The sequence below is a fragment of the Lepidochelys kempii genome, chromosome 3 (assembly GCF_965140265.1).
Source record: "Lepidochelys kempii isolate rLepKem1 chromosome 3, rLepKem1.hap2, whole genome shotgun sequence".
NCBI classification, from domain to species: Eukaryota; Metazoa; Chordata; order Testudines; family Cheloniidae; genus Lepidochelys; species Lepidochelys kempii.
This window is the reverse complement of record NC_133258.1, coordinates 173,905,145-173,917,451: the sequence shown is the minus strand read 5'-3', so window position 1 is coordinate 173,917,451 and position 12,307 is coordinate 173,905,145. Positions and strand designations below refer to the sequence as shown.

At 45.5% G+C, this 12,307-nt stretch overlaps 1 protein-coding gene across 2 annotated transcripts; it reads left to right on the top strand.

Annotated features, from left to right (window-relative positions):
* Positions 1 to 6,402: 6,402 nt before the first annotated feature.
* Positions 6,403 to 12,052, top strand: SIX2 (SIX homeobox 2). 2 transcript variants are annotated; one of them, XM_073335299.1, is made up of 2 exons: positions 6,403 to 7,253; positions 10,951 to 12,052. In XM_073335299.1, exons 1-2 carry the CDS (start codon positions 6,694 to 6,696, stop codon positions 11,252 to 11,254), a joined length of 864 nt encoding a protein of 287 aa, XP_073191400.1. In that variant the 5' UTR covers positions 6,403 to 6,693; the 3' UTR covers positions 11,255 to 12,052. The 2 variants fall into 2 exon arrangements, with proteins under 2 accessions (XP_073191400.1, XP_073191399.1); XM_073335298.1 differs by having other exon boundaries at positions 6,403 to 7,259.
* Positions 12,053 to 12,307: the final 255 nt, after the last annotated feature.

Below are 12,307 nucleotides of genomic sequence, written 5' to 3'. Positions count from 1 at the left end.
CGTCATCTTGGAATAATCAATGGAATTAACTGAGGTCGCGGAAACAGGCTTATGGGTTAGTTGTGGGAGGCTGTGAAAATAGGGGGCAGCCATTAAAAGAAACCTGATCTCTCTTCATCAACTTGGGGGGGGGGAGAGGAAAGAGTCTTTGCTCGGGTTCTGACCAACCTTGTCTAGCTCTGATCAAGAAGATCTCTGGAAACAAGACGTTTACAAACATTGTCAGATGATCCTTGTCGCTGCTTCAGGTTGCCCGGCCTGGAGAAGCCCACCAGCACCTTCGCTTCCAAGCTCTGCTTTCCGGGCGGGTTCCTGCCAATCCCCCCAGGCAGCAAGCGGGCTTTCCTCATTTTAACCATATGCGCTGCTTCTTCTTCTTCTTTTTCTTCTTCTTCTTCTTGTCTTCTCTGTAACACGGTACACTGCTGAGAGAGACTCTCCGTCGGCCGTTTATAACCGTAGGCATTGGGTACCGAGCTAACGAGGCATGTTTCCTAGAGCTGGGCGCCTGCCTTGAACCACGGCAGGAGCTGGATGATACCCAGCCCGTAGTTACTGCTCGAGGGTGGCGGTGTTTTACTTTAGTTCGAGGGCTTTCAGCTAAGGGTGCAGAAGCACAGGGTGTGAGGGGCCCTCGCCTTGCTGGTTGTTGCCCACCAGCCTCGCGTAGGTAAAGTGTGTGGCTTTTTCCTGATTCTCTGGCGAGTCGGGCTAAAATAACAAACCGTGAACTCCGCGTGTTCCAGTGTTTCCATCTCCTCCCGAGATTGTAAAGGGGCTAATAAAAAGCTAATCGAGAATGACCACATTAACCTGGGGCGGTCGGGTTTCACGGGAGCTTACTCTGCCTTGTGTTCAGAACAGCAAGCCCGAACTCCAGGGGTCTCATTTCCTACGGGAGAGCGGAGCCACGGCAGCATGAGTTCAGGGGGGCCAGCTTAGCTGGTCGCGTTGTATCAGGCCCCACGCTTCACTAATGCATTGTGTTCAACCATCCTAGTCATCCCATCCTGCTGCTAGGCAGCGGTGCGCTGGAAAGGATCAGCTGAGCTCCTGCACCAGAAACGTGCATTCCTTGGGCTAAGGATACTGACAGTAAAATAAGGATAATAATGTACAATGGCAGTTCGCTTAAATTGGGAAAACGCCGCTCGTGGTCTCATCCTTCCGCGGACCCCCCTCCACCAAGCCCCCCAAAAGCATCCAGTTTCACATCTCCCCCCCCCTCCCCGATTAAACAGCCTTCTTCTTCTTTCAAGAGACGTTTGTTAGCATAATCGAGTTACCCGCTACATGTCTAAACTCCCTTGTCCCCTTAAGGAACAGAACACTGAAGCATAGCAAAAGCTTTGAATTCTTCCTGTACAGAAATAAATAAAAAACAACACGAAACAACAACCTATTGTGTTTGGTTTTATTTAGTTCCTGGCAATGATCCTCTGACATGTTTTGATTTTCCAGTGGGGTCAGGATCTCAGCTGTCCCATTCGGTGCAACCTTTAATGGCACAGACCTGCGCGGAAAAAAGACAAGTTCGAAGGCCATTCCGCTCAGTCCAAACTCCCCCTCGAATTTGACGGGCAGTCTTGCCAGAGAAAGGACTGCAGGACCGGGCCCTGATAATCTGAGAAGTGTACAAGGAGGCTTTGGAGACAGAGCAGAAATAAGGCAAATATGTTTTCCTAGGTTTTGAAGGAGGACAACTTAAGCCCAAAATTCTGGTCGAGCTCGTTCGGTTTCATAAGAAAGAAACCAAGGGTCGGACGGTAAATATTGCAAGCAATATCTTCTTATTCATTTCTAGCACGTCTCTCCCTTTGATTGTAAGGGGAATTATGCTTAACAATTGATGGCACGGTGTAGCCCTGTCCATGGAATTGATCCTTTAAAAACCTGAGTCAGAGTACCCTGAACGGAAATTATTTGGATATGTTTTCTTCCTCCTCGTACATGTAAATTACACGGTATACCTGTGGCTTTTTGCCTACACATTCATCTAGTCCGAATATTATTAGTTTAAAAGGTTCCCAAGAGAGTTTCTTTCTATCCATACATACAAAAAGAAAGGTTATTGAGAAATATAACTAATTATATATATTATTTTCTTCACGTCTTTCTAAACGTTTGCAAACATCCAGCAAGAGAATTCTATGGTGATATCTCTATCTATAAATCTACCTACATCTATCTGTGTCTAACTATAGCTTTCTAATTGCATCTATATTATATATAGTAATATATTATTTACCTACATATTATTATATATTAGAGTAATCTACTATAGAATAGATACACTGTATATAATATAGATAATAGATGTCGAGACATATATACAGTATAAATATTTGCAGAAAAATGTATTATTGCTCGATATAGGAGATCAAGTGAATAAGTTAATGTCTTCAGAGAAAATATCAGAGGCTTGCAACTTCATAGAAATATTAGCTTCTAAAGTGAAGTGATGTAGGCATCACCGAGAAGAAAAGCTGGCATTGAAATAGCTGCAGTATTTGTAGCTCATTTTATTTGATTGCAATCATTTTATTAACACAGATCGGCTCATGTAAAATAAATGTATTCTATAAAGTGACGTAATCGGGTGCTTGAAGGCAAACTTGCTCAGGGACTGATTAGAAAAGCAGCGTATTGATCATACAGATCGTTCTACTTCATCCAGCATATCCACATTTCAGAGTGACTTGTTTACACTCTGACGGTCTAATAGAATATTTGTGTTCAATAATTATTATGCACAATTTTGTATCCTTTCTGAAAAGCACTTTTGCTAATTACACATCCAAATGTCTGGTTGGAATGAAAATGTGAAGATCTCCAAGCCATGGAGAGTCAGCGATTCAAGGAAAGAGATTTGAAATAGACTGGCTAAATCCTAACTTTTGCTACACGCATACAACCCGATGAAGTGAGCTGTAGCTCACGAAAGCTTAGGCTCAAATAAATTGGTTAGTCTCTAAGGTGCCACAAGTCCTCCTTTTCTTTTTGCGAATACAGACTAACACGGCTGTTCCTCTGTTTCCGGCTATGTGATATTTTCCCACTCTTGGTTGTGCATGTTACTTTAAAATATATTTTCATGAAAGAGCTCATTTGAGAATACAGAGGGGATTATTCTGCTCATTTGAGTCTCACAAATCATTGGGGTTTTAATTGTCTGATGGTATGGTTTTGGTATTATCTTTCTGCTGATTTCTTCCAACATAAATGAAGATTTCTGAAAACCAAACACGGTTGTGCACATTTTAAATACACGTCACTAATTTGCAATTGCGTTTAAATGCAAGCTGATACTTACCACTTAACAATAGAATTGCATTACGTTTCCACAGCTATTGGGAAATGAAATCGCATTACATCCAAAGGGCAGTCTGCTTAATGTAAAGTGAAAGTGCTTATGGAGGGTCCTGCCTGTAGTCTCTGTACTCACATTTAAGGGTGCTAAAGAAGAGAATTTCTTAGCTCTAAGTCCATACAACATGGTTTGACATCTCCCTTCCGGCTGGGGTGAACAGCTGCTCTCTGCTCCCCATTCAAATTCAGCTGCTGTGGTTATAAGATTCAAGCAGAGGAAAGCAAAGTCAGGTATATCCTCATAAATTTGCAACCACAGAAATGGAAGGAGAGAAGACCTCTCCAGTTCTTTTACTTTTTTCCGAAAGTTTTAACTGAGGAGAAGGGGCTAAATAATACCATGTTCTTTCATTTAAAAGGCTTTCGCGCTCTGTGTGTGTAAGGGGGGCGGGGGAGAATGTGTGTTTCAGTCATAGTTCCTGTTCTGTTTTGAATAACATTTGGAAATGGATCCTACTATCTCATGATTTTACGATACAGCCTGCATTACAAGCGACACAGACATTTAGACTGAGTATGAAACCGTAACCTCTGAATTCTTTTGTTTGCCAACAAACGCAGTTTGAATCCTGCAAACATTGCCATCGTATTAATCTCAGGCTGTGGAGTGCTCAAACTAAAAAAAAAAAAAAAAGTTGGCGAAATGGTTCTTTTAAAATCCCATTGTCTTGTTTTAAACGGAGTTGATCTATTTCACCCTATAGATGAAGCCTATATGTTGCATTCACGTTCTGTGATTTAGCAAAATTAAAGTCGTTTGCTGTGGATTCCCTATTTACTATAACCCTCCTGAAAATATCGCACAGGTCAAAATAGACTGACTTTCCAGCTCCTGTCCACACGTATGATAGAAATAAAAGCGCAGGGGACGCAGAAAAGAGAGCGACGAACAAGGATCTAAAGCAGGAGCAGCAGGTTCCCCTCCTGACAGGGGATGTTGTTAAAATGAGTGAAGATCCCCTGCTCGCTCCGCTTCGCGTCTTCTTTCCGCTGTCGCCCCGCAGACCCAGGCGGCTGCGTGGCGTGGACCCAGGGCTAGCCGCGGGAGCCGATCCACCCCGGGGCACAGCAGGAGTTTGGCTGCACTCTGCCCGGAGCTGGTGGACTCTGTCCTTCCCCTGTGCGGCTCAAGGGCAGGTTCAGAGCCGGACCCCGCTGCCGCCCCTTCCCCCAGCGCGTTAGTTAGCCTGGCCTTTCGGCGCCGCCGGCGAGCTGCTTGTGGATGACCCGCCAGCATCGCTTTCCCAGGTCCACCCGTCAGTTTCACGGGAGGCCAATACACCAATCCCGGCGGGCCTAAAACCGGCTCCAGGCTGGCCTCCCGGCCGCCGCCACTGCTCCTGCTCCTTGGCTCATCCCGACCTGCCAGCCGGACTCCACTTCCCCTCAACGCGGAGGGGTTGGACTGAGAGATGGGGTGAGGGTTGGGGGGATGGTTCCTGGGTCTCTCCTCGGTCGTCACCTAAATCACCGAGGCAAGGGATGGGGTGGGAGCAATCTGCGTTAACCATTTGTCCTTGAGGGAGCTCACCACTGCGGAGACCACTCACACGCTCGGTTAGAGATGGCGTGGAAGGAGCTTTCCCCAACGGCCTGAAAGGGAGAACAGATTAATGGCCTTGAAAAGTGCCCGCTTTTGGTGCAATAAAGTATTGCGAGTAATAACACCCTCGGGAGATTACTCCGGCTGGAACTGAGCTGGGCCAGACAGGGAATTTTCTGCACCTTAAAAAGTGGCTTAGTTGTCAACTACTAAAATCATAGGGAAATGTGTGTGAGTGCCTGGAAGTATATAACCTACATTTATTCATGTATCTGACCAAGTTATTCTTCTACGGTGGATAATTTACATCTATTCTTAGTTCATGTATCTAAGCTCCCACAGGTAGCCAGATGTGCAAAAATATGTGAAGACTTAAGTCCATGCCCCGAAGAGTCTGCTAATGAAGACTCCCAAGGGAAATGAAGATCTGCTTTAGAAAGTGTCTTCTACCCTTAACTTTAGCATTTCTTGTGGGTACATAACACAGCCCTAGATGTATAAACATCCCCCGCTTTTAAAGTAGAAATATATACACCGAATGAAATTATAGCTGTTGTTAAGTTATCGCAAGCTGGAACTTCATTTTCAAAGTTGTTGATAGTTGACTTTGAAATATATGGTCATTCAGAGTCCAATATAATAATTTCCTCGCTCCCAGCCGCCCGGGGCTAAGTCTAATTAGTGTGTAAATGGGATCATGGTTCAAAAAAACTGGGTCGACATTGTACTTATGGGACCTTTAATATTTATAAAACTACCCACTTTAAAACAACAACAACCCCAAATCTTACTGATAAAGAACCCCCTTGTGGCAGCTGAAACCCAGCGAGAACCCAGTTTCCTCCCGATCCCAAACAGTGGATTAATTTTGCCTCAAATGTTTTACCTAACGTGAGCGATCTGTAAGAGGCGTTCAGACTTTCGCAGGAGTTTTCTTGCAAGGAGGGTTCAACGACAGAACTGCTGGGGGACATGTTGGTGCTGCAGCGCCCCCGCTGTGAGAGTCTGTGGCCAGAACGCTTTCTCTGGCGGGCCCTCCCTCCCTCTATGGGTGTTTGCTGCGTCAATCACAGCGGAAATTTCTCTTTTTCTCTCTCTCCTGCTAATATCTCAGCTCGCAGGGCCGCCTCTGAGTGGATCAGAGCAATCTGTCAACCCAGCCGGGGAGCCACCTCAAAACAGATCAGGTTACCTCTGATTGACAGCGTCACCATGGCAAATAATTTGACTAAAACTATTGTCTTCTCCTGGCAGTCCCCGGGTCAGATAACTGGACCAATCAGAGCGCGGATAATCACTTTTCATGCCAGCTTAGAATAATATTATTTAAAAAAACAGAGAGAAGAGGAGGAGAGAAAGGAGAGAGAAGAGGGGGAGCTGGACTTAACCACTATATTATGTTGAATCCTACAGTGAAGGGGGAGGGGGGGCGAAAAAAAGGGAGATCCCAACCCGGCGGAGGAGGGTGGGGGTGGGAGAGGAAAGACACCACCGCTGTGAGCGCTGCTGATACCAGACAATAGAGGCACAAAGTTACTCTCCGAACTTGGACTTACAAAAAAGTTTTCACGTTCCGTCTCCGCCTTTGATCCTGTTTACACTCAGCTGCCGATGGCTGCCGACTGCAGAGCGGAGCTGTGACTTGTGCCGGAGCGTAAGTAGCCGCTCGGGTGGGTTTATACATCCATGATTGGTGCTTCTCTCGCGGTCTCTCCGTCCAGGTCTATGCGGTCGCTTTGTACAAGTCCGATGATTTAGATCGGGGAGGGGGAAAGGCCACCATGTCGATGCTGCCCACTTTTGGATTCACCCAAGAGCAAGTGGCCTGCGTCTGCGAAGTGCTCCAGCAGGGGGGCAACATAGAAAGGCTGGGGCGGTTCCTCTGGTCCCTACCTGCCTGCGAGCACCTCCACAAGAACGAGAGCGTCCTCAAGGCCAAGGCCGTGGTGGCTTTCCACCGGGGCAACTTCCGCGAGCTCTACAAGATCCTGGAGAGCCACCAGTTCTCCGCTCACAACCACCCCAAGCTCCAGCAGCTCTGGCTCAAGGCGCACTACATCGAGGCGGAGAAGCTGCGGGGGCGACCCCTAGGGGCAGTGGGCAAGTACCGGGTCCGCAGAAAGTTCCCCCTGCCCCGCTCCATCTGGGACGGCGAGGAAACCAGCTACTGCTTTAAGGAGAAGAGCCGGAGCGTGCTGCGGGAATGGTATGCCCACAACCCCTACCCGTCCCCTCGGGAGAAGAGGGAGCTGGCCGAGGCGACCGGGCTCACCACCACCCAAGTCAGCAACTGGTTTAAAAACAGGAGGCAACGCGACCGTGCTGCCGAGGCCAAGGAAAGGTACGAGTAAGTACCCCCTTCTCGCACGGCTACTGTCTCCGGTGCTTGTCTAGCTACCCTTGTGCCCAGCCCCTTCGCAGCCTGCGGTCTGTACCCAGGCAAAAACTCCCCCCACCAAAGTCACTGCGAGCTTTTGCTTTTCTTTCCCCCGAGCAGGGACTGGGCCCTTACTTTGGGCCGCTGAGTTCTCATTTTCTCAAGTCCTGAAAAGGAGGTTCCGGGCCGAGCTGGGAAACCCAGACGATCGCTGGCCTTAAACATTGCAGGGCCCTGACTTCCCTTACGCAAAGAAGGTGTCCTTATTATTTGCTCGTTTGCACTTCGTGTCCCTTCAATTTGGGTGTGACACCGCTAACCAAAAAGACTGAGAGTTTTGATGTGGTACAATTGTTCACCGCGTTTATATCCCTTGATTTTTTATTTTATTTTTGACCCCCACGAAAAATAAGTTGTGAATGCGTTTTTAATGGTCCACTTCAGAGGATTTTAAAGGGCTAAGATGAAAACTACAATAAGGGAGAGTGAGACCAATAACACCTAGTTAGTGAAGAATACAAGGTCAGTTAAAATAAATATATTCACAAATACAGACCAGCGTGTATTCGCCCCCTCCTCCCCCCGTGGAGACCTTATTTCCAGCACATTTCATGTAGGACTTTATGTCTTTTAAACTTAAAGTATTTTGACGATCTCATGTGAGATACTTTTAACTGGCGATCAGCAGGGACATTCATCAGCCCCACATTATAGACTTAAGTGACAGGAGCCTCTTTTATTCAGCAAATGTTAATGCTCTTGAAGTTTCAAAGGAACAGTGTCTGGGGGTGCATCCACCTGAACCAGGTTCAGATAGAGGGGAAGCTTTTCATGAGGCTGAATGGGGACGAATAATGCGAAAAACTCGCTATTGCCCAGCCCTGCGCTGGCTGCTTTTCCATCCGTATGCTCATTTACAGCTCCTATATTTCAAACGGGTATCCTATTGTAAAGATAGTTCTGTGGAAGTACTGTGATTGAGATACTCCAGCCGTGAAAATACCTGGGTGAATCCTCTAAAGGTTTACATCTCACGCCGTAGGCCTTGGCATCGATATATACACCACGGTCCATGCAGCCAGTACATTAACAAAACGCACTCTGTATGTACACCCAAACATTTCCTATGTACGGGTTTTTGGAGAGTTTAAATACTTTTTTCCTCATGCGTTAGCAAAGGTTCCCTTAAATTATGACACCGGGCCCTCTCTCTGTTCATCCTTTCTGTTTACTTTTGGAGGAAGGACTAGAATCTTTTACATGTTCTCTGGAGTTTAAGAGCATCCAGATACAGTTATTCACACTCAGAAAACAATGTTAAACCTTTTTAATGGCTCTACCTTTACATTGTTACGCTTCACCTTTAGAAGCAGAGCCAAAAGGTTTAGAAAAAAAGTGTCCCCAAAATGTACTTCTTAGAAGCAGAAAATAGTGGCTTCTTTGCCGAAATGCAGCCCTGCCCCTGTAACGCTTTGCAGGGCTTTGCACCTCTGTCGGGACAAATCCGATCTCATCGACAGATTCTTCTCTCACTTGGTCCAGGGGCCATCTAACTGACTTCAGGGGAATGAAGGTGCGGGTAACGGAGAACAGAATTTGGTCTCCACACTGTAAATAGTGTTTGGTGAAATTGTTCCTAATGTCAGACACAGGCTGAGAGCAGGAAACTTGGACATAATATTTAAGGGGGCAATCTCCTATCTTGTTAATTAAAATGCAATTTGCATCCCTACACAAATGGATGCTCCGCAGGCATAAGGTGTAGGATTTTCTGGTACTTTAAATAAGTGATATTTTCTGTATTAGATGAAGAGAAGAAACTATTAATCGCCGGACAGCTGTTAATGTGTGGGTATGGGGATAGTGGGTACTGTAGGGTGTCCCCCTCCCCCAATAGTTCCTGTGCACTGTTGGAAGCTTGTCAGGGAAGCGAAATGCAGGGTTCCAAATTCACAATATCTACTTCGGTGTGTATACACAAGACATTTGAAATCGCAAGTCCATAAGGATTTGATCATTTTGGGGGTGTTGGTAATTAAAAGTCTTGAAAATCTACTGCAGATCATTCGCGGAATGGCTTAAAGGTGACTTCATTTTTAGTCTCTGTTGAATGTGCTTGGGAAATGTTAAGCACCGCATACAGCTGATTAGATTTACGCTTAGCTGTGATATTCAGTAAGGTTTGGATTCTGGGCAGATTTGCTTCATACATTTCCCCAAACTTGCTAGTGCTTTAATTTTCTTTCAAATCCCCGTAAGAGTTGGTTTTACGAGATGTCAGAAATCCTTTTATTGCTGATAGGAGGGACTCGCCTTCAAATATCCAAAGGAAATGAAGGTTACATTTATTCCTTTCATTTCTGAGGAATCAAATTTTAAAGGTCTCCAGAGACAAGTACGTTTTTTGACATAGAAAAATACACTCAACCTAACATTACACTCTCGGTGTCGGAAAACAGACCTTTCCTGAGATTGCCATTCTGTCAAGCAAATAGAGCTTTCTTTTCTAATTTTATTATTTTGGTACTAAGTGTCTCCAGTCACATTTTGCAGCCCTTGCCGAGACTAGCTTACACTGAAGGCAATCCTTTAACTTCGCCCAGTAAAACCTGAAGGATTTGGACCCTTTGCCATACATAAACTTTAAGTATAAATACACCACTGTACCAGAGGGCAGTACATAACCTACAGGGGCCTCTTCCTTGTGTATCAATACCGCATTTGGCCTCTAACTTTCAGAGTAACAAATACAAAACTTTGAAACCCATCACGAAATTCCCAGTGTTCTCTGTTGCCACGGTCATGAAGATTCTAACAGTTCTCTGTCTCTCATATACATATGTGAGATACATATTCTCTCTCTCTCTCTCTCTCTTTCTCTTTCTCTCTCTCTATGAGATAATGTTGTCTCTTTTATAAAGAGACTGTTCTTGTGGCTAAGCAGAGCAAAATTTGGCTCCCATTCATTATGTGTCAGTATATTTGCGCTCTCAGTCTAATTTCGACCAGTAAAAGAAATAGAGGAATGTAGTTACGAGGGATATTTCCTTGTAGGAAATAAGCACGTTAGTTCTGTTCGCTTGCCTTCTTTTACACATGCTTGGGATACATTTTCGGTTTTAAACTTCCGGAGGAAAAACGGAGTCGAGGTGTCGAGTTATTTTATCAAAAACAAGACTTATCCAGATGACCCAACCATTTAAGGCTGATCTGCATAGACTAATGAGAACACAATTTGAGTTTGTTTTGCCTCTTCAGGAGAAGGCGTGGATGAAATTCTGCTTGTATAAGTATTGTCTCCAGGAGTGATTTTAAAGTGAAATGCCCCCCTTTTTTCCCTTGTTCCCCCCCCAAAAAAACTATCCAAACACTTTGCAGGAGATGGATGGAGAAAATGACGTTTTGTCAAAGTGACACTTTCTGCGGGGCTAGTGGAAAACTCTGTTTACAAGCTCTGCAGACCTTAGACCTTTGTGCCAGACGAAGAGGCCTTTAAGGTTTGCAGAGTTTGTAAACGCACTGTGTGTTTCAGTTACCCTCCAGTTGTCTCCCCTGTGAGCCCACATCCTGCAGTCCCTGCAGCTGCCTATCTAGCTCCAGTGTTACTCACTGCTGTGTCCTCTCCACTCTAAGATCTCCCTCCCTTTTCTATTTCCTATAGGGAAAACAACGAGAATTCCAACTCCAACAGCCACAATCCGCTCTCAGCCTCAATGAACGGGAATAAGACAGTTTTGGGCAGCTCAGAAGACGAGAAGACGCCGTCAGGGACCCCTGATCACACTTCTTCCAGCCCAGCTTTACTGCTCAATTCGAACCCAGGCCTACAGTCGCTCCATGGCTTGGGTCACCCCCAAGGTCCTAGCGCCATTCCGGTACCCAGTGCGGACCCTATGCACCATCATAGTTTGCAGGACTCCATTCTCAACCCCATGTCCTCCAACTTGGTCGACCTTGGGTCTTAAAACTATTTACACGCTCCCCTCACCACAGCCCTTCGTGGTTTTTTTCTTTAATCTCATTTGAAACTTTTAAAGTGATGACACACTCATTAGTGGATCTGTTGTCCCTCTTTGGATGGCTGGCTGGCTGGCTGTAGCTGTTTGGAAGGTACTGTACTAGACTGTATGCAGTTCTGTTGTGACAAAGTCTTAAGGGTTGTGCAAAGCTGGTTTCAGACATATGGACTGTTCCATAGGACAGGACTTGTGATTTAAGCATAGTGCTAATATGGTTCTATGTAGTAACTATTTTTTCCAACCTTAACTTCACAGATCTCTTGGAATTTTAATTGAGCAGTCTTGTCTGTGTATGATAAGACACCTTGTATTTCGGGGGAGCGTACGGTTGCTGTTTACATGCCTCCTTGGAAGACACCCATCGCTCCCGTTATCCTATTGTGTAGTTATATATCCGTGGCAGGTGTACAATGTACATTACAACTAAGAATACAACCGTTTTAGTCAAGTTATAGCAGCAACACGCGCTCTGGGTAGACTCTGTAACTTCCTTGTAGCTGACGCTGTGCAGAGAGCCAGCTTCTTTCGCCTTGTCCGTGTGGTGCTTTCGCCATTTGTTGGGTAGGAAAGGAACTAGTGGCCCGATCCTCGCCCCCAGTTGAAGTCAATGTTAAATCATCCCATCGACCTCAAACGGGGGAAGACGTGGGCCCTAAAAAATTGCTGCTCATTTTTAGACCTAAACTACAGTATCAACCGCGAGTCACTCGACTTTAGTTTTGTTTATATTATGTGAATACGTTCTTTGGGAAATATTTCTGCTTTTATTTTATAATAAAATTTAGAAATCTAACCCAGTGTGCAGTACTTAATTTGCATCTAGGTTGCTTTCGGTTTGCCCCAGCCTCTAAAATACCAGATGAGGCCAATCGCACAGTTTTAGTGCTGCATTCTAGCTCGTGGTACCTTCTCCATCCCTATTCATTTGAACCCCATTTCTGAGTCTGAGCCTGCTGTAACTATACGAGCTGATCTGCCATTGTCTGAAGGCATTTTGTG

Bases quoted from the DNA above. Each gene is read 5' to 3' on its own strand.
- SIX2 (XM_073335298.1), top strand. From the start codon at position 6,694: ATGTCGATGCTGCCCACTTTTGGATTCACCCAAGAGCAAGTGGCCTGC. The intron at 7,260-10,950 runs GTAAGTACCCCC...TATTTCCTATAG, and splicing joins GAGGCCAAGGAAAGGTACGA to GGAAAACAACGAGAATTCCA.